This window comes from Arthrobotrys flagrans, assembly GCF_004000055.1.
Source record: "Arthrobotrys flagrans strain CBS H-5679 chromosome Unknown unitig_9, whole genome shotgun sequence".
In the NCBI taxonomy this organism is placed as follows: Eukaryota; Fungi; Ascomycota; class Orbiliomycetes; order Orbiliales; family Orbiliaceae; genus Arthrobotrys; species Arthrobotrys flagrans.
The window spans coordinates 3,823,789-3,846,669 of record NW_027137551.1 but is presented as its reverse complement, the minus strand read 5'-3'; the positions used below and the strand labels follow the sequence as shown (position 1 = coordinate 3,846,669).

The window sequence follows — 22,881 nt, the reverse complement described above, 5'->3', positions numbered from 1 at the left end:
TGAAGAAGTTGGTTCCTGGGGAATGCTTGCGACTTGCCACATCGGGCTGCCCAATGATAACCGCAAATTCGAACCATGCGACTCTCACCACCAGCTATCGTTTCAATGATAGGGGATTTCTATGAAATAAATTTTTTTGTTTCTTAACTATTCTTTCGGACAATAGTATCTTACATGCAGCTGGCTTTTAGCCCATCTACCTGCTTATATCTCCCCTAAAATTACGTACTAGTACACCTCCTCTAAACCCAACAGAATTTCCCATTACCTATCGCCCAACCTATCACCTACCCAGATAGACATTCTTTCCAATCCCGGAAGGATCAACTCTTTACGCAGGTCCCAGCCAGGCTCTTGAAAGTAACCTTAACCCAGTTTTGTGGCCCTCGAGTCTACTAAATCTTTTCTTATTAAAAAGCTTGATTGCATGTGCAGCTTCTTGAAAGGTGATAGGCCGACTTAGCAAGGGGGAAGCATCTTGGAAACCCACGATGGGATGAAGAGTTCTTCTCTAACTCGGAATAAGCGTAAATGCCAAGCCAGGGGGGAAGGAAAGGGTTATGGGTATACATATACACAAACTGTAGGGATCATGGATATTCTTATAATCTTGATGGCGGCGTGACAACGAGCAGAACGCACGAAAAACGAATCGATATGGTTAGTTTTTCTTTTTCTTTCTTTTTGATTGATACCCTATCGCATGAGTATTGGCAGCTCGTGTTCTTACTTCTCGGGATTTTTGGCCTGAAGTTATTGAACTAGAGTGTTTCCTGTGCTTCTTACTCATTTCTATGGCTTACAACTTATATACAACCTTTCGGGATACCCAGTCTATAGTTGGCCTTGGGGAGGGGGTTCCAGAATTTTGGTATATATTGAAGCTTATACCCCGCGACACTTCAAATAGTTTTCCTTCCAAGCAAGCAGGCTAAATACTAAGCTTCGATATCTTCAAACCAGATTCCTAATTCAAGTATTGACTTTTCTCATTTCTATACTCTAAGCGGGGTTTCCCTTACTATACATTATGCACTCGAAACTCCTTGTCCCATTCTTGGCGACACTCTCATTGGTGGTCGCGAGTCCATTGAACCTCTTTTGCCAAAGGACTCCAGTTGTTGGTCCTACATGTAGCAAAGAGGATAGCTTGCAGCTCAGTACGATTCTTCATTCCCATGGCCACTTACATAGCTAGAATACTGTCTAACCATTGAACCAACAGGTTGCCACAATACCACTACCGTCGAAAACCTCTGCTGCTTCAACTCCCCAGGTGGCCAGATCCTCTTGACGCAGTTCTGGAACGCCAGACCTGATTATGGTCCAAAGGAGTCTTGTACGACCTCTTCATTGTTACCTCGCTAGCATCGTTCAAATTTACTAAAAAATCGCAAAATCAGGGACCATCCACGGTCTATGGCCCGACAATTGCGACGGTTCATGGGAGCAATTCTGTGATAAATCCCGAGAAACAACTGACGTCACGGCTGTGATGAAGAAGTTCGGAAGGACAGAAACTCTGGATTATATGAACACATATTGGAAGAGCAATGATAACGATGACGACGGTTTCTGGCAGCATGGTATCAATCACCAAAATAAAATTCTCGGGGGAACCTTTTATACTAACATACACCCACAGAATGGAACAAACACGGCACCTGCATGTCAACATACGAACCAACCTGCTACACAAACTACCAAAAAGACCAAGCAATAGCAGACTACATGGACAAAACCGTCGAAATCTTCAAAGGTCTCGACACCTACAAAATCCTCGCCGCAGCCGGTATCCTCCCATCAGACACTGCAAGTTATACCCTTGAAGCCCTCCAGGCCGCCGTCAAGCGTACTCACGGCCAAGAAGTCGTCTTCAATTGCAAGAGCGGAAGCTTGAGAGAAGTCTGGTACCACTTCAATGTCTACGGCAGCGCTCAGAGCGGAAAGTACGTTCCAGCCGCTGTCGTCGGATCCCCAAGTAACTGCCCAAAGACTGGGATTAAATACTACCCTAAGAGTGGAAGTGGAACTCCAACAACTACCACAAAGGCAACTACTACCGGCCCAACTTTGACTCCTACTGGAACTACTACCCCCGGTGAGCCATTCAGCGGACGTGGATATTTGAATGTCGATAAGGGCGGATGTTTGATCTCCGCCGGGAAGTGGTACACCAAGGGGACTTGCGCCACATACACTGCCACTGCCTCTGGTAGCGGCTTCACACTGAAGAGCAGCAAGGGTAACTGCAGTATCGTATCTGACGAGTTTAAATGCGGCACTGACGTCACATCTACCGTTTTCACCACATCCGGTGGGAAACTAGCTAATGGTAACTCCACAAACTATTATGCTGCTGGAGATGCCAACGATGGAAGCCAGGTTGCTGTATTCACTTCTCCTAACGGCAGGCAAACGGTATTGAATATCACTTGGCAGGCATTGTAAGAAGTTGGTCGAGAATGGAGTTGGAAAGTTGGAATGTACGATGATACCCGGACTGTTAAGGTGAATTTATGAATACCACTAGAGGTGGCTGAATGAAGATGGATACCCCAGGGAAGCTTAAGATTTTGAACCTACTTTTGTCTATGTCCATGTTTGTAAATTAGTACATCTTGACGGCTTAGAATAGCTCGCCTGCTTTTATTATTTGATAATGATGAATCTTAAGGTTACACTTCTTCAGTCGGAACCCTTGTGAGTTCGTGCTCGCTATCCAAATTGAAATGAAATGTTAGAAAACCCGCTGCTGTTGGCAAGATGTGAGGATCACTTACTTAACCGTCTTATCCTCAGCATAGGTCTCCTGATACGTACTCCAACCAAGCAACAGAAACGCAACAATAATGGCGAAGCCTCCTCCTAACGTTGCTTTAGTAAGATCATGACCCGTGAACAACCAGTCATACAGTGCCACGAAGAAAATTCCCAGCATCGCCGCAACGGACGACAGAACGGGACTTGTTAATGCCGTTAAAGATAGGAAAGAACAGGTGAACACTACACCCTCTCGTTAGCAGTTTTCATAGATACGATAGATTTAAAACTTACAAACACTACACCCCGCACCAAACGCCGTCCAAAACGCCGCAGCACTGCTGGGCCATTCGAACACTTCCAAGCGCGTAAAATGCAGAATAGGAAGCGGTAACCAAAATACCACCGTGGTAAAGACACCAATACTACTGCCCACAACAACGGAAAACGTTATATTCATCTCGGGGGTAGCTTCAGCTGGTAGACAAGCTTTGAGTTTATATAGTACTCGGTATAAGCCAAAAAGTACTGCTCCTGCTGCCGTAATAACATTTCCAAAAAGCCGTTTCCGATTACTGACTGCTGTGTCTGCCCCACCTCCTGTTGGATTGCCATAGGCGATAACCAAAACACCGGCGACGGCAAGGATAACGGCCACGTTTTTGGCCATGCGCATGGATTCTTTGAGAAGCCAAACGCTAAATACGTAAGTAAAGACTGCGGAAGTATTATTGATGGCTGTTAAATCACTTGGAGTTGTCATATTCTGCGAGCTCTCTTTTAGCACGACTGGCCCAACAGATAAAAATAGTATTAGAACCTACCGCAGCGACGAACCATGTTACAGCAGCGATATTTAAAGCGCAACATTGTATAAAGCATGTCATAACCATATACCTCAAAGGCGACTGGGCTATTTGCGAAGACGTCAAATCCAAAGTCTGATGCTGAACGTATTGTGCTGTCCTACGCAGCACGAAGAAATGGTCCTCAAAGAATCGGTCCCAAGGTTTTCCTGATTGTTGGAACCGTTCAAATATTAAAAGACCCGGCCACATAATAAAATAGAATCCGTGCGATAAGTATCTACAACATTTATCAATACCGAATGGAATCCGACAATAAAGCTTCTTGAAGAATCTTGAACTCACAAAATCAAATACGGCTTATCCCACCCCAAATCCCTTTGGACGTGTACCGTCGCCTCCGTTTGACCAACTATACTAACGACCGCAATAGTCATCAACACCACAGCGGTGACGACCTGCCGCCTCCCACCAGGACCTTCATGAGTGTGTCGAAAGAGTGCCGTTGGACTTCCGGGTTCTGATTCATCGGCTTCGGATGATGCCGGGTCAGAATAAACATCCCATTCTACCTCCCAAGAGTCCTCTGGGAAGGTTTCCGGGGCTTGTTTGTTTTGGGATGCGGAGGACATCTCGCGGGATAACATGTGAGACGAGCTAGTTGTGGTCGTCTACATACGTGGGTTGAGTATATATCGGCATGAGCCTGAATAGATGCTTATGGCGGTTCTTCTAAGGTATTAGGAAGCCATTGTCGGATTTATTAACATCTTGGAGCCCAACCGCAGGAAATGTATATGGCAGATAGACTGAGTACTATGCGCGAGAAGTAGCTAAGCTGTCATGTTCGTTTTCGGCGTTTTGAGACAGATAGAAGAATTCAACATCACATCGTTGAGCCAACACATCTCGCCTCCGCCGTGCGGCGCTATTATATATTATTTGTCTCGTCCCCAGACTCCTCAACTGTGATTATATATACACTACGTATAATGCTGCGGCGGCGGTGCTTTGATTCTTCTTTTATCGTTCCTTTATTTTTAATATATGGCTCTTATTATAGATTTTCTTAGAACCTAGATGTTGAGACTATTTCGATCGTGTCATATTTGGTAGACAATCGATGGTAGCGATCGAATTCTGCTTCTTGATGATAGTATAATCGATATAGTAAATAATGGATAGTAAAATTATAAGCTACTCCCGTAGTATACTTGTGGCTTCGAATCTAACTGTCATATGGACTTTATTAATGTATTTTGATTCAAATTCTTACACTAGGCCTGAGTGCTTGGGGAAGACCAAATGGTGATCACCATGAACGCCTTAACGGTACATGTTAGCCTCGAGACCAGACGATGTCAGGCCATTGACAGAAAATCAGGGATTAATATAACTCTAGACTAGGAGCTTATAATTAACTAATGCTAATGGTAGTGTTAGTGGGATTTATAAACAAAGAACAGAGATAGAAAAGAAGTTTGACAAGAGCTCCGTCATCAAAGTAGAGGGTACGCTGAGTTCAAATCCGATGGGCAATCAATTTTTCGATTGCTATTCCATTGGCCAAGCAGTTTATAGAGCGAAAAAGGTACCAATTTATTCCTTAGTGTATAATACGGCCGCCAATGCTTCCTGATAAAATTTCGACCGGCCCTTTAGCCTCACGCCGTCACACATACAACAGCCACTCGATCAACAAATAATATGAGAACATACCTGCTGTGCCTTTGCCGTAGACTGGCCTCGAACTGCATCTACTAGGAATCAGTAAAGAAACTCAAGGAAATGCAAGATTCACTTAGCTATAGATCTATTAGTAGATTATATTATGTAAACGAAATCCAACTTCTTTAATGCAAGATATGTAGGCCTCAGGGGCTGCTGATATTTCGTTATTACTAGGTACTTAATTTTGTTTAACCGCGCATAATATGTGTAAATCCAAATTGTGCTTTCTCTTCATTACCTACAACTTTGCTGTGAATTCTTGTTGTTTTGAGGCCTGCTCCGGTCTAAATACATGGAAGAGGCCTAGCCTCGAGGCCAGTCACCGGCGTGAAGAGGAGTCCTATGCTCGGTTTTAACCTCGGGACTGGGCGCACTGGTCATATGCATACCCGCAACACATGCAGACTCCAAATTTAGACTCGATAGACCCCTTGTAATATCACATACGTCCAATAACATCCGTATCCGCGAAAAATTGGGAGCAGAGGTTAGCATAACCCCCTTTACCCACGATCCGTCTCTATCACGTTCGGCCTATGGATACGCCTTTCATCCCTGTAGATAATTGAAGTGCTCCGTTGATCGCTTTGACCGTCTACTGCAGGTTTTGGAGTACGTGAAGAGAGTAACTCGCTGTTAGTAGGAAGCTTAGTCGGACTATATAAATTTCAAACGAATTGTTAAAGCGCCCATGGCCAGGCCCGTTATCATCTCCAGATGTCGCACTATATGCGAGGCAAGACGAGATGCTCGGTTAGGTAGCTTCTTCTAGCAAATCTTGCGGAAAGATAAGCTCAGATCAAGTTTGTCACTTCTCAAATAATTCAGTGAATTCCAAATCGTGGACGTGTTAAAATTTTCTTTGATGTCGTGCTTGGTAATGAAGTGCCGGAGAATCATTGTTTCCGTATCAAAACTTGAATTATTTTCTGTGCAGGGATTCCATCGACATTCCCACAGCGTTTGGCCGCGGAGCATAAGGATGAACCAGGTTACAAACTCTCCTACGTTGTTAGTCTGGGAAAAATCTTTCTAAAGATCGGATTATCTAGGTGCTTGCGAGCCGAACAAGAAGATACATTCATTGGAGATCCTCATTTTGATGCGTATATGCAGGCCGGCAGAGAAGTTAAGATCCATTCTGTCAATATGACGATGGGCCCAACTTATGACCGGGTTGTCGAAACTTGTATCAAGTAGATGGGTGCGGATGAATTTGATGACAATGCTGTTCAACAGAAGTTTTATGAAGAAATTATTTTAGAATTATAGAAGTGTATCTAAGTTGCTAATTTAAGCTACAAAAGAAGACGGTAAAAGACGCATATTAGAAGTTGATTTTCTTTTGAGGTTTCACGTCCTAAATTCTCTTTATGAATCTGATTCTGGTTTTATTTCCAATAATTTATTTCAGACAAATATTAGCACGAAGAGGAAGATATTATATGCTGTATTTCTGACCTGGTGCTAAGGAAGGATATAACTCCTTCGAACCGTTAACCCTTGCCAGTGGCTTTCAGCCCATACAAAATCCAACAAGGGAAAAAGTGTTGTCGGATCTAGCTGTACATCTAGCGCTAGCTTGTCAGCAACCAAATTGCAACATTGCAACCAAGGATCATCTTCAGCCTCATGTCTACCGCGCGCATCCAAGTTCCACAAGCGACGAGGTACAATCCTGTAAAAGTCCACAGGGTTGTGTCGTACCCTCCTTTTCAAACCTTTTTTATATCATTCTACTCTCGAACTAGCAACCACCCAGCGCAAAGAGAATAGTTCTTCCCCGCACTTTCACCCAGTACGTGTACTTTATATAGTCCGACAGTTACAACCCATGGCTTCACGCACTACATGAGGCTGAGTATATATACTTAGTAATATCAAAACAGTCAGAGCATATATATACAGGGTTATTAAAAAGAGGTTCCAAAACTCTCGGCCCCGATTTCAAAGGCGATTGATTTCTCTGCATTTTAACCTCGTAAGTATAGGCCCTCAGAGCCCATTCAAATGCAATTATATGCATCGGACTTTCAGCATAAGCATGAGCTATAAAACTAACATCCTTGACTATTCAAAGCTTCGTTTCTCTGTTAAAGATTACAATCCTTAATGTTCCCTTAAGATTCTACTCCCCGCCAAAAACCTCCCCATTCTCTATTCTATATCTTTACATCTTGTAATCCCCCTTTTTTTTTTCTTTTTTTTTTTTTTTTCTCCAATGCCCCTTCCCAAACCCCCCCAGACCTCCACCCTGGACCATCTCCCCCTCGAAATTCTCCTACAAATTCTCCAAAACCTGACCATTCCCTCCCTATACACCCTCCTCCGCATCTACCGCCGCAGCCGCACAACCTTCTCCACCTATCACACCCAAATAATCACTCACATCCTGTCCACCACCCTCCCCAACCCCAATTTCCTCATCTACTTCCCATACGCCCACAATACAATCCCATATCCACTATCTTCAACTAAACCATTAGAAACCTCGCATATAGAAGCATACACTTATCTTCGCTATGCGAGATCATTACTCTCATTGTCGGAGACTGTGTCTACCTTAACAACCCATATCTACTCCATCACCTCTTCAAAAGTTTTGAAAGAAATAACCCCAAGGTATACGATCCTCCTAAACCACTCCGCACAATTCCCCTACGAAGATGCAATAACCTCCACAATCTACCGTACCATAATCTCCAACGCCCAAACCCTCTTCTACACCTCCAACCTCAACCCCCTCCACAGTTTTTCAAAATCAAACCCCTTCATCCCACCCCCTCGTCCTCCTCTTCTAGAATATCCAGAAAGTATAGCGCGAAGGCTCCTCCCCGAAGAAATCCTCCCGCAAGAAACGCCATCAGACGAAATTATCCTCCAGCTTTCAAATACCGATAATCTAGAAACACCATTAATAAAACAAACACATCGCTACCTCCGCCGGCTGATAGTAAGAACCCTAACAATCTACCTAAAACGACATAAAATCTTCAACGAAGTATGCATCATCCCTTCTTGGGAACAGATACACGATTCGGTCCTCATTCGGGATGGACTATTCTTCTACCTCGGCGTCCACCCGGAGTTACTACTAAAAGTTCTAATCCAATGTAACACCGAAGACGAAGGCAACGCGATAAGGAGAACGAATGGTGATCAACAGGAAAATCTGGGGAAGAAGGAAAGAAAGTTGCATGCTGCGATTGCGGTAGAGTTAGGAAAGGTTTATGCGAATGTATGCGAAACTACACATAAAATTTTGGAAGAAATTAAGAGAAACGGAGGGAAGCCGACTTTAACTGACGTCGAAGAGGTGGCTAATACTGATTATGGCGGAGTCTTAGCAACTGTTCCATTGCTATCGCCCATTGGCGCAAGCGGATTGAAGCAGTGATTCTGGGAGATTCATCTCCTTGTCGGAGAGGGAGCAAAATCTGCCTCGCTCATAGTTTAGTGTTCGTTAATTTCGACCAGCAGACCCCTTGCTTGATATCACCACTGACTTCGTATGTAACAATACCACCGAACTTTATCCTCTATAGCTTGCCTACATGCATATATATAACTAAATAGAAAGCATGAAATATAACCCATATACTTAACTACGTGGAATCAAATCCACCGATAAACCCCTATCTCTAAATATTTCTCGAATAAAAAAAACAAATTTAAAAGGAATTATATATATAACCATAGAGATCTTGAAAAGCAATATATTAACCACAGGCCGTCAGACGATTCACAGAAATCGTCACAGCCTGCCTTATAAGAGATGTGATTATATTAGACACATAGAAAGACAGGGAGGTAAAAACCTTTTCTCGTAGCAAGACAATATATCCTGCTAAACAACCCAAGAAATGGAGGCCAAACGCTCAGAACAACCACTAAAAGAGATAGCATATGCCGTCAAGTTGAAAAAGGCATAAAAATTGCATTCAAATTACAAAAAACCCGCTGAATGGAAACATCCCATGTATGTATCCTTGCTAAAAAAAAGGAAGAGGTGAAGTGAAAAGAAAGAAAGGAGACAAGAAAAAGTCGTAAAACCGATCATGCAGCCAAAGTAAAACCCTCTAGCTAGAGCAACCTACCCGGTAAGTAAAAGCAGAACGGATCTGTGGCTCTCATAAAGAAAGAAAAAATGGAAAGGGGGAAGGAAGGAAGGAAGGAAGGAAAATGAAAATGAGGGAGCCACCAACAACAACAAGCAAGAGTCCCAATTAAGTATGTATATACAATATAATCGTCAATTTGCTGCAGGACAAAGAAAAGAAAAAGATTAAGAATCATTTAACACACTGAATGAATCCCATTTTATAAAACAAAGCCGAAGTGAAGGTAAGGCGTTAAAAGAAATGTACTTTTGAATGTACGTAGGAAGGAAAAAAATACAAAAGTGAGAGTGCCGCAAAAAGAAAACGAGGGTAGGCCGGCCATAAAGCCTACTATCTTACCGTTAACAAAAGCCGTCCGTAGCGTCGCGCGAAAGCATGTAGCAAAGTTGTTAAAAACGTGAAGACAAGCTAGTTTCATAGTGGCACCGCCCCGCTAGGCCCAGCCTCAATCAGCCCAGCAGCACTAAGTCCTCCATCAGTCAGCGCCGACGAGCTTCCGTACAGTTGCAGAACCTTCCTAAGGTCATTCTTCTTAATAGGCTTCGCCAGAAAGTAATCCATCCCTGCGTCGAAGCATTCTTTTACATTGCTCTGTTCCGCAAACGCTGTTAGCGCGCAGATAGCAGAGGCGTAGCCCATCTCTCTTATGGCCTTGGTAGCCTGCAGGCCGTCCATATTAGGCATCTGGATATCCATGAAGATTATGTCGAATTTCTCGCCAACGGCAAGAGCTTCTCTAACCTTTGAAACCGCGACAGCGCCGTCTTCCGCTAAAGTGATATCTACGAATATTATTAGCACGTGGTTCGCATTTTTACCACAAAAGAAACCGCATACCCGAAATAGCTTCAAGTTTTAGCATCTTTTTGATAACTTGAATATTGACTCGGTTATCCTCTGCTACAAGAACTTTGATAAACGCTCTTTTATCTTTGAGGTCCTTCAACTCCTTTGATGAGCGGTTCTCTTTCTTGACCGGCGCAGAACTTGGCTCGCCAGTCTCGGTCTCTGGGATCTTGCTAATTCGGATCGACTTGCTGGGCGAGATCGTCAAAGTTGGTGGCTTAATTGGTAGAGCGCCCTGCTTCTGTGCAGCCGGTTTCGGTTGTTCCCGAGTCAACGCGGCAGGTGCAGGTGTGGGCAGAGGCGCGGGTGCAGGCGGGACACTTCCATTCCCGGCGGACAAGGGTGTCGATTGTGCCCTCCCTCGATCGTCAGATGGTTTCCGTAACGACGGCGAAAATTCCTCTAGACCCCTCGGTGTCATCGTAGCGGGCGAAGACGAAGTCCTTTCTAGTGTTGGCCTCCGCTGGCTAATAACTTTGGTCTTGTCTCCAGGTGTAGGTGTGGGTGGTGTTTCAGAGTACGATGGTATCGTAGGTAACGGCGGAGGGGATGGGGAGTGTTCTTTATGTCGTTTCTCCAGATTCCGGCTCCCACGTCTATCAGTGAACTCGTCTTCAACAACTTCTGGGGCGAAGAATGGCTGGCTTAATCCGACAAGTCGTGTCGCGTCCACTTGGCCACCAGATATCGAACTGAAAGCCGTCGACGCAGTCTTAGTGCTGATATTGTCAACATCTCCTCTCGGTCGTAGACCCGGTGGCAAGTTGCGAGTATACCTTGTTGTGGCTAGACTTCCCGGTCTCGAGTATCCAGTAGTTGGTTGTGTAGGAAATCCTCCAGCTCGGAGCGGTATCCGCAAAGTAAACGAGCTACCAGCTCCTTCGAATGATTTCAGTTCGATAACGCCACCCATGAGTTCAGCGAGTTGTTTGCAGATGCTGAGACCAAGGCCAGTTCCTCCGTACTTCTTCGACAGGCCTAAATCCCCTTGGACAAAAGGTTCGAATATCTTCGTGTGCATGTGAGTTGGGATACCAGGTCCGGTATCGATTACGGAAAACTCAAACCACCGGATAGCAATTTTCGGGTCCTCCCTTGGTTTACCTTCCTCGGTATGAGTTTCCTCATCGTTGGGCTTGTTGTTCTCAGAAAAGTAAGCTTCCGTTGTAGAGGAGTTACTAACTTCGCCAGGAGTCGTTAGCGATGGGATGGTCAGCGATGCAGCTTCCTTTTTCGCCTTCAGGGCCATATTCGCCGGAGTATTTGGATTGATTATGGCGGTTTGTGGGATATTGAGTAGCGGAATGTGTTTTTGTGGTGTGTCTTCTGTGGTTAATGCAAGGCCTTCCGTGTCCTTAAGCATAGCGATTCTTAGTTGCACCGATCCTTTCTCACTATGTACTCATCATCAGCATTCAGTCCAGACATTTAACTCTGGAAATTACGTACGGTGTGAACTTCAGCGCATTGCTTAGCAAGTTGATAACAACCTGCAAAACACGATTCAAGTCGCCTCTCAAAACCCCATTGATTGATGGTTCCCCAGCCTCCGGATTACCCGTGTCGTTCGTGATCTCAATTCCCAGTTCAACGCTTTTATCCTTTGCTGTCTTGACAAAAATTGTTCTAACCTGTGTAACGAGATCCCTGATATGAAATTCTCCTTCTTCGAGGACTACATTCACGCCAGCAACTTGATTCCTGCTGAAAGTCAGCAAATCCGTCAGCAGACAAAGCAAGAGATCTCCACTCTTGTAAATCGTATTCAGGCTTCGTTTAATTGCAGGTGCCAGGCCCGGTTCGTTCATCATGATAGAGCACATCCCCAAGATACCGTTCAGCGGTGTCCGTAGTTCGTGTGTGACATTGGCAATAAACATAGACTTCGCATCATTCGCAGCGTTCGCCAGCTGTGTCTGTTCTTTTAGTTCAACCGTTCGGGTCGCCACTCGTTCTTCTAAATGTGTGTACTGTTTGACAAGCTCGTCCGTCATCTCGTTGAACGTCCTCGTCAAATCGGTGAGCTCGTCGGTTATAATGTGATTCCTGTCCGGAACTTTGTCCGGTACCCTAAAACCCCGTCCTTTTCGGCCTCTATTAGTGCCGGTTTCAGGTTTCTCGTTTGTAAAGCCACGCCGCCACCAGGGCTTCCGACGCCGAATGGATTCGCCGACGGTACTCTCGCCGGCCGCTCCGAAAACAGCCGGAGGTTCCTCTGTTTCACTATCATATGCTGTTGGGCTGTACCCTGGAGGTCTTGTTGTCTTTTCCGTCGCATCACGTAGTCTAGCGATCGGACGCACTATGAGATGGGCTTTGTCAATATGGCGAAGCATCGTAAAGAATTATAGGCAACGGACCGGCATATGTCGCAAGAATGCATGTCACAATGACGACCCCAGCCCCTGTTCCAAAGACTGTAGCCAGCAGAATATTTCTGAGGTGTACGACTGGTTCGTTGACTTCTTGATGGCTCATCTGAACAATGAACATCCAATCGGCTAATGCATAGTCGACGGGCGAGAAGCTATATCCGAAGTTAGTATCTACCACTCCCGCCAATATAACTTGGAATATACGCACCCGACGGCCACCCTCTCGCCAGTTGCTGGATTCCGCGCATCGATGACGGTCCCTTTATTATCTGGTGCTCTCGCGACATCGTTAAGGAATCCCCCCAATTTGCCCTCTCCGGCAAGGCCAATGGCTGGTGGCAACACATATCTCCAGCTTACATTCCCAGGCCACCCAGAGTCCTTTTCTGCGATGTTTCCATTTGTAGGGCCGAGAAGTAAATAACGGTAAGTCTGTCCTAGATCACCGTAGTTGCTGAGCGTGCTCTCTATATTAAAGAGCAAGCAGATAACGGTTACGTAACCTAAAATAGATTTATTGACAACGGCGGCAGTAGTGTTATTATATATGGGCGACGTAAAACTCGCAAGATGGGCGGATGAGTTAGTCAGCGATTTGACGGGTCCTAAAAGCAGTTTCTGATTTGGTGGCGGTTTTGTAGGGAACAGTTCGTCGGGAAAGCCTGGGTGTCCGAGTTGCGAATTATAACCGACAAGATTCCCCGTGGCATCACGGATCTCTCTAAAGCCCGGTGTCGTCGCGGGGAGAACGCCTTCGCTCGTCACATTAAGGTACACGGTCTGAAAATCGGTACTGTAAACTGTGATATGCTGTAGAGCAAGTTGAGCCGATAGAACCAACGAGTAGTCAATCAAAGAAGTATTCCAATTGGCATAAGTCGTATTCCGGACTCCTCCAGTCTCGCCGGTGTACCTTTTAATAGCATTGAGTATCTGTGCTCGGGAAGCAATGCTAGAGACGGCTATTTCGAGAATGTTAAGGTCGGATGCGATTTGGTCGGATTTGAGAGAAGATATTAAAGAAAGTCGCGATTGCCGAAGGTCGGTAACGAGGCTAGAACGTGGTTAGCTCGTTAGGTCGTGTGTGCTAATTAAACGAGATGTGCTGTTGAAAGTACCTTTGGTTATTAAACCACTATCACCACAAACTTGATCAGTCCTGATTCGATAAGATATTTTAGGATTGTCTTACTGTGACAATGGCTAGTACGCCCAGCGAAGTGAGGGATACAAGCAGGACGAATGCCTATTTTGCCGTCAAGTCAGCGGGTTCCAGCAGGGGCATTACAACGGCCGTCGAAGGCCATCGCGAAATCCCCCCATTTCGCGTATACGTATGAATGGACTCAAAAAGCATTTTCTGACAACATACACTTAGTTGGTTCCTAATGCCGATATGCATTTTTCCCTGCAAGCAGTCTCCTTTGCCTTGACTCCTGTTCCATCAATGGTAAATATCGCTTCGGCCGTCGAAGGCCGGGGTTTTCCTGGCAGACCTGTGAAAGGTCGCCTTTGGAGGAGTAAGGAGCCTTCCGTGGTTGCTGAATAGCTAGTGAATGCCTACTACAAATTTTCCTTTTTTTTTTTTTTTTTTTTTTTTTTCTTTGTATTTTTTTTTTCTTCCTCTCTTTTTTTCGAAGCGACTGTTGTGGAACAAATGTGGACAGGAAGAATATGATATGATATGGCGTCCAATCAGCCGGCTATTCCCAGTTATTCCCAATTGTTCTCTCCTCCTCGAGATATTGATGAAGATGATGATGAAGATGAGTTCGGAAAGAGTCGAAACGAAGTGGTCGAGTGGACGAGTGGTCGGGTAAGTGAGTGGAACGGTGGAAAAGAGAAGAAGAAAGGCGATGGTCGATGGTTGACGGTTAATGGTTGACGGTTAATGGTTGACGGTTGATGGTTAACGGGTCGAATATGACATGATAAGATAGAAGTCCGTTAATGTTCCATCGGCGTGGAATTGGACGGTGTTAGTTTAGTGCAATAAACGCATGCGGATCTCCCCAAAATGCGGAAATTCAGAGCAAAACCGATGGAAAACAATGTTCTGCCCTCCGGATCGACCAATTTCTGGTATCACGGCACCCTCGCTAGGTCTCAGTTCCAGCTACGAACTAACGGGTTGAAGTTTCTGATAGAAATTTTTTTTTTGCGAGAAAAAGAAGAATAAAGAGAAAGAAAGGATGGATTTGTTAAAAAATTCTATCACTTTGTCATGTCGGTAGGAAAGAAAAAAGAACAAATCGCGGCCTGGCACGGGACAAGGGCCGCCCGTTCGCAAAAATATTCGATCCTCCCTCGAATCGGGGATATGCGTGAAACGACCCACCCGCACGCATCTGCATGGGGGAGGCCGGAGGGCTGGCAAACGTCCCATAATTAAACCCCATCCTTCCATATGATTGCCATATCAGATCTCATTAAAGTTTAAGCTCCTATCTATCAATTCAGCCGACACACCGTTAACGTTGATCTATTAGGCCAAGTCACCTCCATATATGTATGCATTCTAGCAACTTTATTTCAGATCTAAAGGAAGTCCAGACCACAATCAAGGAGTACGTCATACAAACTCCTCGCCGAGTCCACTGCAATTGAGCCCTCCTTGTGTCTTTCACTTTACTTTTTCCCACCCCTCTCACGTTCTTCTAGCCGAAAGGAACGGAGAAGCCATCTGCATATATGGGGTACTTCCAGCTGTCTCAGCCAATCAGTAGCTAACACTTGATACGCTGGACCATGGAAAGATCTTAAGATCCCAGCCTTCCGCTGGTGCGGGAGAAAACCCTTTAGGCCAGGTCGCCTTTTTCCTTCCTGCGAGTCGTTTTTCTGTTAACATCACGATATTCTCACCTTTTGAATTCGTCTCTGCCTAAGAATGTTTATTCTGTTGAAGTTTCACATCTGTCGATAATGCAGAACAGGCGAGGTGGCAAGTCTCTTCATCCAACGGCCATTTCAACGCCACAACCTCCCTCCCCTGTCGTAATATCTGGGCACCGGGAAAGTACCTTCTGACGGAAGCATGGAAAACTCCATGCTAAAATGCGATGATTCGAAGATTTGCGTCTCTTCCCGTCGTGGCGCGTGAACGGTAATAAGGCTAGTGCGCCTATTAATTTGAATCTAAAGTCTCAAGACTTAGACCGACTAGGCAATCGATCGACTGGATCGGTTGAGACTCTCCCTTGCTAACAGGTCGGGATATTTATATTTTGTCTCAAGTGGTTCAAAAATATCTTCACAACTCTCTCTCGATCTCTGAGCTCCATCGACTCCTGTGAAAATCAGTCACGGCTTAAATTTCGCAATCATTGCTACCTTCCCCATTTTGTCGAACAATTTGGCCGAAAATTAATAAACAATTACGAGTTAATTACGTCAAAGAATTACCAAACCAAAAGCCCGCATCATCTAAATTTCTTTGAACCCCAGTTTATAGGCCAGCGACTTACAGCGTAGTCTAAGTAGTTATGGCCCGTTCAACCCCTACATATATACCCTGCGACACCCAGTCCCGTCCCTCCTGAGCCAGGCTTTCGGTAGATTTAGTGCGTGTTATCTTTGATCTTGATATGCATATGCGTGGACTTCCGGGTCTCGTGTTGCGCGCGTCTAGCCATGGCAATATGCCCATACGAGAGCACTTCGAATTTCATTCCCGATCACGATCGTGCCACGAGACTAGTTCATGCTACCCATTTGACCGAATAAGCCCTACAACATTTAGCTGTATCACCCTCTATCAATTAGTATTATTTACAGTTTTTTCCCCTCCGTCCTTCGCCCGATTTCGACATGCAAACAAGAGGCACGGCGGACTCCAAAATTATGGTGTAGTTTTCACTAGCCAGCTCTATACCAGGTAATTACCTAGGTAGCTACTTAAGTAGGCTCCAGAGTAGGTACGTTCCCAACGATAACACTCGTCACTTAGTGAAGGCCGCTACGTATCAGCTTATATCACATGGATAATCCCCCTTCTATTCCTTTAAAATTACAAATCATATCACCGCATGTCGAAATAAAGCCTATTGTCCAAGAACATCAAGACCGACTCAATGCAAATGCTCAATACACGGTCTAAACCCATGAGTCTCATGAACCGCAGAAGCCCAATTCAACAAACCTTTATTAGCAATATAAGAATCATCAGAATAAACCTGAGACTTAAAGTAACAATCCCCTAAACCAAGACCATCGACCCCCTTATCTCCCAGCCGAGGATTTCTCACAAAGAAAGACACGCCAACGCACTTCTGTTCAGCAGGACCGGCAGCCGCAATATACCCAGAATTCCAACATTGCCTCATGCAATCGAAAAAATGTACGCTCGTTACCAACTTAAGGTCAAAGGAAGTTCTCGGTAAGAGTACGAAATCGGCGCGTTTGGATAATGCTGGTCTGATCGGGTTTATGATGAGTATTTCATAAACTCCCCGAACTGCTAGAGCATTAAAAAAACTGACGTAATTTCTGCCATTCATGCCGCTTCTGTGTCAGCATAACGGGTCACGGCTACCAGCAACTAGGCGGGTTCGGTAGTCGAGACAAGATTGAAGTCAACAGGGTCCAGTTGCGGATCGGATTGCTCGCTGTATATCAAGGCACAGAACCCTCGGTTGGGATATACAGTGATTCCAGAATTGCAATATGAGTTTGTACGAGCCATCTTGGCCATTGTAGGTTGCATGCGCTGCGCACGATCCAAAACACTGCTCAAGTGTAGGATCGAATGTACGAAGCTTTATGTCGTCTGGACTTGGGGTGTAGAAGGTTTTACCGCAAACAGCAAGGAATAATTTGCCTTGTAAAAATGATTTCGTGCCAGAAACCTGTTGGGAATGAGGGGTCTTCTCGCGTCCACGAGTATTCCGTTGTATTCCTGACAGGAAGCTTCAGAAATAGTGGAAAGGGCAAGGTCGGTTACCCATGGCTAACTAATATGAACTCCGTACGTGGCTAGTTTAGGGCAAGTTCATACGTTCCCCTCGTTAGAAAGGTGATTTTTATAGAGCTACCACTGTCAGAGACAATATCTTCGAGATGAGCTGAATGCTCAGGTGCAATCACAGAATGCAGCATGCACAATGTCTGGTAATATATTATAACACGTTAGTAAATTGAGACAATCCATCATAAATGCATTTTGGGAAATTAAAACCAACCACTCGATCTCTATCAAGATGGTCATATGTGAGCCTATGCTTTCTCAGGGGTTCAAGGTGCTTCAAATTCCTTCTATTAAGTTCTCAATGGACCACCGGTACATAGGTAGCCTGCGCAGAGTCCTTCGTAGAAATGGTGATAGTTCTTGTCAATGGCGATGTCGCATTAGCATCCCGACGTTTAGGAATCGATCCATCAAAAGGATTAATAAGTGGAGATGAATTCGAGAGAATGACAAGGTCAGAAAGAATGAAGTAAAGAGTGTGAAGGACAGAAAATGAATTCGCCATCATTTCGCAAACGAAGGGCGCGCAACGGGCCGAAAGAACGTAAAAGCAAAACCCAAACTTTCGAATCTCTGAAGCTAATATTTTTGTACTGCAGGATTACACGCGCATCTATATATTCAGATACATCAGGGCCTCTGTTTACCAGGCCCCCCTATGCATGGCGTCTAGGCATAACCTTATCCGTCAATATTCAACTCATGTGGTCACATACCACATAAAACACGCCAGATTCGACGTCGAGGAGTGATTGAATGCTTTTCTCCTTAGCTCGACGCCACAAAGGCAATAAATGGATTGATATTGGGCCTAAAATGCGTGCTAAGTTGCATCGACAAACTTCGTGTGAAGTCTAAAGACCTGTAATCCCGTACTAAATTATTCTTTCAAACTCTCGAGACTACACCCCAGTAAAACCTAGTCTCGAGCCCCTCGTTAAACCCCAAAATACAATCTCTCAAGCAAAAGTCTCCTCATCTCCTCCCTCAGCCCTTCCCGCTCAACCCCCATCCTTTCAAAAGTCTCCTTCCTCGCCCTCAGTACTCCCAACTTTCCAAGCCCGCCCCAAGTAGGTACCTGAACTCCATACTGTTCTTCCCAAAACCTTACCCCAGGTTTCTCCCTCTCTTCCTTCTTCATCTGCTTCAGCTTCTCTCCAACCTCCACCAACTCCTCCGGTAACCACACCCTAAGAACCATATACTCTGCAAACTCTTGTAATATGCTTCTAGGACATAAAACCCCACCTTCAGATCCTCCACCTCCGCAGATGTCATACCATGCAGACCAGGAGCCTGGAACAACCACCAATGATATCTTTTCAATCTTCTCTTTATCGAAGCCGTACATTCCCAAGAAAATGTTTAAGTACCGTCTCGTCTGGCTCTTTAACTCTTCAATAGTCTTCGCCAAAATTCTGGTTATGAGCTGTTTCTTCCACCTGAAGGTCGTTTCCGATATCGTCCCCTTCGACAAAATAGTTTTCAACAGCGGTTCTCCCATAATGTTCCCGATGTTAACATCTAAGACATCCACATCCCGTTTTTCCTCCGCCTCTACCCACCGTGATTCGGGTATCGGTGCCGACGGATTAAGATTCCCAGCGATTGGGATAATAAATTCCAACGAAGTCAATACATTATCCGCCAGGGCTTCGTCGGTACACTCTGTCAATATGCTCATCAAAGAATCCAATATCGACTGCCTGACATCACGATGCGTACATCTTCCCGCTAGCAACGCTAATATTTCCACCGCTGTACCCGGTGATACAGCAGGGTGCGTAAGTAACGTTGGTATATGCTTGATAGTCGTGATCTTCACGTATGGCTGCTGTCCCTCCCCTTGCTTTTTGTCAGGGTCAACCTGATTTTTCTCCCTCTCCTCCAGAATAGAGACAATAAATAGCCTTCCCAAACTCAACCAAACACCCCGCCGCATCTGACTTCAGAAGACCTGACAAATAAGGAAACTGTAATAAGTGTCTATTCCACGAACTCGAGTTCGGATACTTAAGAACCGTGGATATCGCGAACGACGATGCCAAAGATGGAGTATTACTATCCGTCAACAATCCAATAAGCTTGACAATGGTGGGTACGTCCTCGGTAGCCGGTATCACAGCTGCAATAAGTTCTTGAAGAAGTATAGGAGGGATGTAATCCACATGGGTAGTCAACGCTTCGATTGCTGAATTAAACACCATCGTCGTTTTTGGTTGGAAGGTCTTTTTAACTGGAATTGAGAAATTAAATCGTCCTGGAAAGTTGGTGAAAAGGGTACTTTCGATGCCAAAATACTCTTTTAGGTATAAAATAGCGGAAAAGATTTGACCTTCTCGTATCGACGGGTTGAACTTTGCACGTTTGATTCTTTCTCTGGACCATATATATTTCATCCTGGACGGGTAATTTTAGTGTAAACCGTTCCAATAAGGTATCCGGTTCCTGCGTCCAGAAGGTTGGTCTTTGAACTAGGTTGCGAGCATAAAGTGAAAGGTCGAGATAGGTCATCTGTGATTCCCGAGCTAGCAACGGTAAAACCCCTTCTCGAGGATTCCATTCCTGTATACCATCACCAGTCTGTATTGGTACAACAGGCCAGACATCTAGACGCTCCTCATCCAAGATCTGACTAACGATGCCAAGTAAAGTCTCAGCTCTTTGTAGAAAGGTACTGTTTCCAGAATATCACGGCCTCAACCCTTTCCAAACGTCCGCTGAGGTGGTGAATCGCATAGTGTAATACTTGCTTCAGCCGCGCCTTCTTCTCCATAAAATCTAGATGTTGCGGTACCAAGAGTCGTAAAGCAGCTCCAAAGTCGTCGACAAAGAGTCCGATGGAAGTCCGCGTTTCTTCGCCAGTAGGAATAGGATCTTCAGCAGTCTGCCTTAAATATACCGCATCCGATGCCCGTATATATGTATACGGCGCAACGAGTTCGATCTCGGAACTCGCGATGGTATACGGCCAAATAAGAGCTTGAATCGGAAGCCCCGTCGGAAAAATCGGTGGGAGTGGAGTACCACCCGCTGATTCCCGAACTTCACGCCATAGCCCATCTCTCGCCTTTGCAAGCTCGTCAAGGAACTTATAAGTCGAGGGCGGCTGATCCTTCAACTTCAGGTTATAAGGATTTTCAGTTTCATAAACCAAAACTCCACCGACGGTGTTCAAGTCTAACTTCTCGTATCTAGGCTGTAACCCTTTCTTTTCAATCTTAACGATCAAATCCACCAAACCCGCCCAAAGTATATCGTAAACCACATCATCAGGAAATAAAAATATTACTGATAGTTATTAGGAATGTGAGGACCAAATAGTAGCATCAAGCGCCTTCTTCACCCGCTCCGACAAACTCATCCGCTGGCGAACAACATGAGGAATAAGTCCTAGAGTAGTATTCCAAGTCCTAAGATTAAACGACGGCTCTTTAGTCCCGGCAAACATATTTTCGAAAATAGTCTCTAAAAGCTCATGGCTTTCCAAAACCCGCTTTGAAAGACTGTCGACAGTATAATTATCCCTCAAGACTCTTAGGGATCCCAACGACCAAAGCCTTTGCTCCATCAGTATAATTCTCGAAGATAGCCGAAACCACCGAAAAGTCCCTAATAAACCGCTGAAGAATCCACTCCAAGCTCTTCCTATACACGGCCGGCGATCCACTGGCAATAGTATAATAAACCGCCTCCCTCGCTCTCTGAGCTCGAATCTGTTGCGTAGACCCGGCTGTAGCTTTCGCCTTTCTGTCCGTAAAGCATTTCAATGCTAACTCATCTGCTTCCATTTGTTTGCCAATTCTATGAAGGAGGTATATCTGCCAAAGATCCGGGTTGACATTGGGTCTATCTAGTCCCGGAACACTAAGGATAGGACTGGAATTGGACCCCGTTGCAAACTTTGTGTCGCCGTATATTCCTCTGAGACGGTTGAAGAGACTAAGGACTGACTCACGTGGCAATATACTGAGAGTATAATCACGATACCAGACTTTTCAAGATCGGGATCGAGGAAGGACATTGGAGCTCTCAATAATAGTGGGCCATAGCCTATGGCTCCTACACCAGCACCCAGATAATAAAGCCCGAGAAATTTCCGAAGATAGGTGTCAAAGGTTTCTGGTGCGGTAGTCCAGACGAGAAGCGTAAGGTTCAATAAATCATGAGTACTTCTTCTCGATGTCGCCGGTTTCGTTTCATTGTCTTCGAAAAACGCAAGTGATAAATCAAGTATTCGTTTGATTGTTTCCAGAGAAGATTTCGTCTTGTAAGCTCGTCGGGTTAGAGGATAGATTATCCCTTCCACAAAGGACGTCGCATTTTTAGCGTATTGCACCGGCATAGTCTTGCGTACATCCGACTTCCAATGCTCCTTTTTGATCTTCTCCAAAAGCTCGGACGAAAAGGTTAGTGCCTTCGGAGCTTCCTCGACCGTCATAAAACTAGCGTATAACTCGAAGAATAGATCACTCCATTCCTCTACCCGTGGGAAGTCCTTCAAGTCAGCTTGCAGCCTTGCATATTCAAAATACCCTCTATAAGCCTTCCAAACCAGTTTATCTCTTATCCTCTGCCAATCATAGTCCCCATTTTTAGCCTGTTCCTCAATAAATTCCGTGGTACAGGGCCTTCCCACGAATTTATAGAACTCATCTAGTTTCCTGTCATCCGGATTCTTCCACTCCGCATCTTGAAACATCCCTGACAAAAGACACTTAAATAATTCGGTATACGCCACCCGTTTCTCAGGTGGGTCGGAAACCTTAGTACTACACGAAATACACCGGCAAAGGAGATTTACTTCTGCAGCCGAAGCTTCCGAAAGGATTTTAAGAAGCCCAGGACTACCTCCGATGCCTTCCCACGTATTTTTCCATTTTGTAAGATTATCATAACGGAGGTGTTTCCAGAGTGTTTTAATAGAAATTCTACGAATTGAAGTTAAAAATCTTTGAGAGAGGCCCGCGAGGATGGTGGGGGGTGTTGGAGAGACGCTGAGCCAAATTTTAAAGATCGAGGATGGGTAAATGCCGGATTGGACGGCGGTTAGGATCTGAGAGGTGATATCTGTGTGGGAGGAAATCGTGAGGGCAATTCGAAGCTCTAGGGATACCCTTTGAGAGTGAAGAGGTGGAGGTTCTCGGGGAGGTTTAGAGTCCCCATTGTCAAGTTATGGTAAGCCAACGAGGCAGAAAACGGGCAGCTTTAGCAGTAGGATGTGTGTTCAAGAATCGAACCCGCTATTGCCAGGAGGGGTTTTAGGCGTATTTTAT

General features: G+C 45.1%; 7 protein-coding genes across 7 annotated transcripts; 2 read left to right on the top strand and 5 right to left on the bottom strand.

Annotated features, from left to right (window-relative positions):
* Positions 1-1,030: 1,030 nt before the first annotated feature.
* On the top strand, positions 1,031-2,451 carry DFL_006477 (uncharacterized protein; the record flags this gene model as incomplete). The annotated part of the gene is made up of 4 exons (XM_067635912.1): positions 1,031-1,160; positions 1,226-1,339; positions 1,404-1,586; positions 1,646-2,451. 4 exons carry the CDS (start codon positions 1,031-1,033, stop codon positions 2,449-2,451), a joined length of 1,233 nt encoding a protein of 410 aa, XP_067490295.1.
* A 227-nt stretch (positions 2,452-2,678) lies between these two features.
* DFL_006476 (uncharacterized protein) lies at positions 2,679-4,201 on the bottom strand (the record flags this gene model as incomplete). Its single annotated transcript, XM_067635911.1, has 5 exons — positions 2,679-2,718; positions 2,784-3,006; positions 3,058-3,529; positions 3,588-3,849; positions 3,915-4,201. 5 exons carry the CDS (start codon positions 4,199-4,201, stop codon positions 2,679-2,681), a joined length of 1,284 nt encoding a protein of 427 aa, XP_067490294.1.
* A 3,320-nt stretch (positions 4,202-7,521) lies between these two features.
* On the top strand, positions 7,522-8,697 carry DFL_006475 (uncharacterized protein; the record flags this gene model as incomplete). The annotated part of the gene is made up of 1 exon (XM_067635910.1): positions 7,522-8,697. The coding sequence occupies one exon, from the start codon at positions 7,522-7,524 to the stop codon at positions 8,695-8,697; it is 1,176 nt and encodes a 391-aa protein (XP_067490293.1).
* A 1,138-nt stretch (positions 8,698-9,835) lies between these two features.
* DFL_006474 (uncharacterized protein) lies at positions 9,836-14,044 on the bottom strand (the record flags this gene model as incomplete). The annotated part of the gene is made up of 8 exons (XM_067635909.1): positions 9,836-10,203; positions 10,259-11,661; positions 11,717-12,569; positions 12,628-12,794; positions 12,851-13,696; positions 13,761-13,777; positions 13,835-13,888; positions 14,015-14,044. The coding sequence occupies 8 exons, from the start codon at positions 14,042-14,044 to the stop codon at positions 9,836-9,838; spliced, it is 3,738 nt and encodes a 1,245-aa protein (XP_067490292.1).
* A 4,498-nt stretch (positions 14,045-18,542) lies between these two features.
* DFL_006473 (uncharacterized protein) lies at positions 18,543-19,812 on the bottom strand (the record flags this gene model as incomplete). The annotated part of the gene is made up of 2 exons (XM_067635908.1): positions 18,543-19,450; positions 19,605-19,812. The coding sequence occupies 2 exons, from the start codon at positions 19,810-19,812 to the stop codon at positions 18,543-18,545; spliced, it is 1,116 nt and encodes a 371-aa protein (XP_067490291.1).
* Positions 19,813-20,261: 449 nt separating this feature from the next.
* Positions 20,262-21,056, bottom strand: DFL_006472 (uncharacterized protein; the record flags this gene model as incomplete). Its single annotated transcript, XM_067635907.1, has 2 exons — positions 20,262-20,896; positions 20,966-21,056. The coding sequence occupies 2 exons, from the start codon at positions 21,054-21,056 to the stop codon at positions 20,262-20,264; spliced, it is 726 nt and encodes a 241-aa protein (XP_067490290.1).
* Positions 21,057-21,126: 70 nt separating this feature from the next.
* On the bottom strand, positions 21,127-22,307 carry DFL_006471 (uncharacterized protein; the record flags this gene model as incomplete). The annotated part of the gene is made up of 2 exons (XM_067635906.1): positions 21,127-21,507; positions 21,564-22,307. 2 exons carry the CDS (start codon positions 22,305-22,307, stop codon positions 21,127-21,129), a joined length of 1,125 nt encoding a protein of 374 aa, XP_067490289.1.
* Positions 22,308-22,881: the final 574 nt, after the last annotated feature.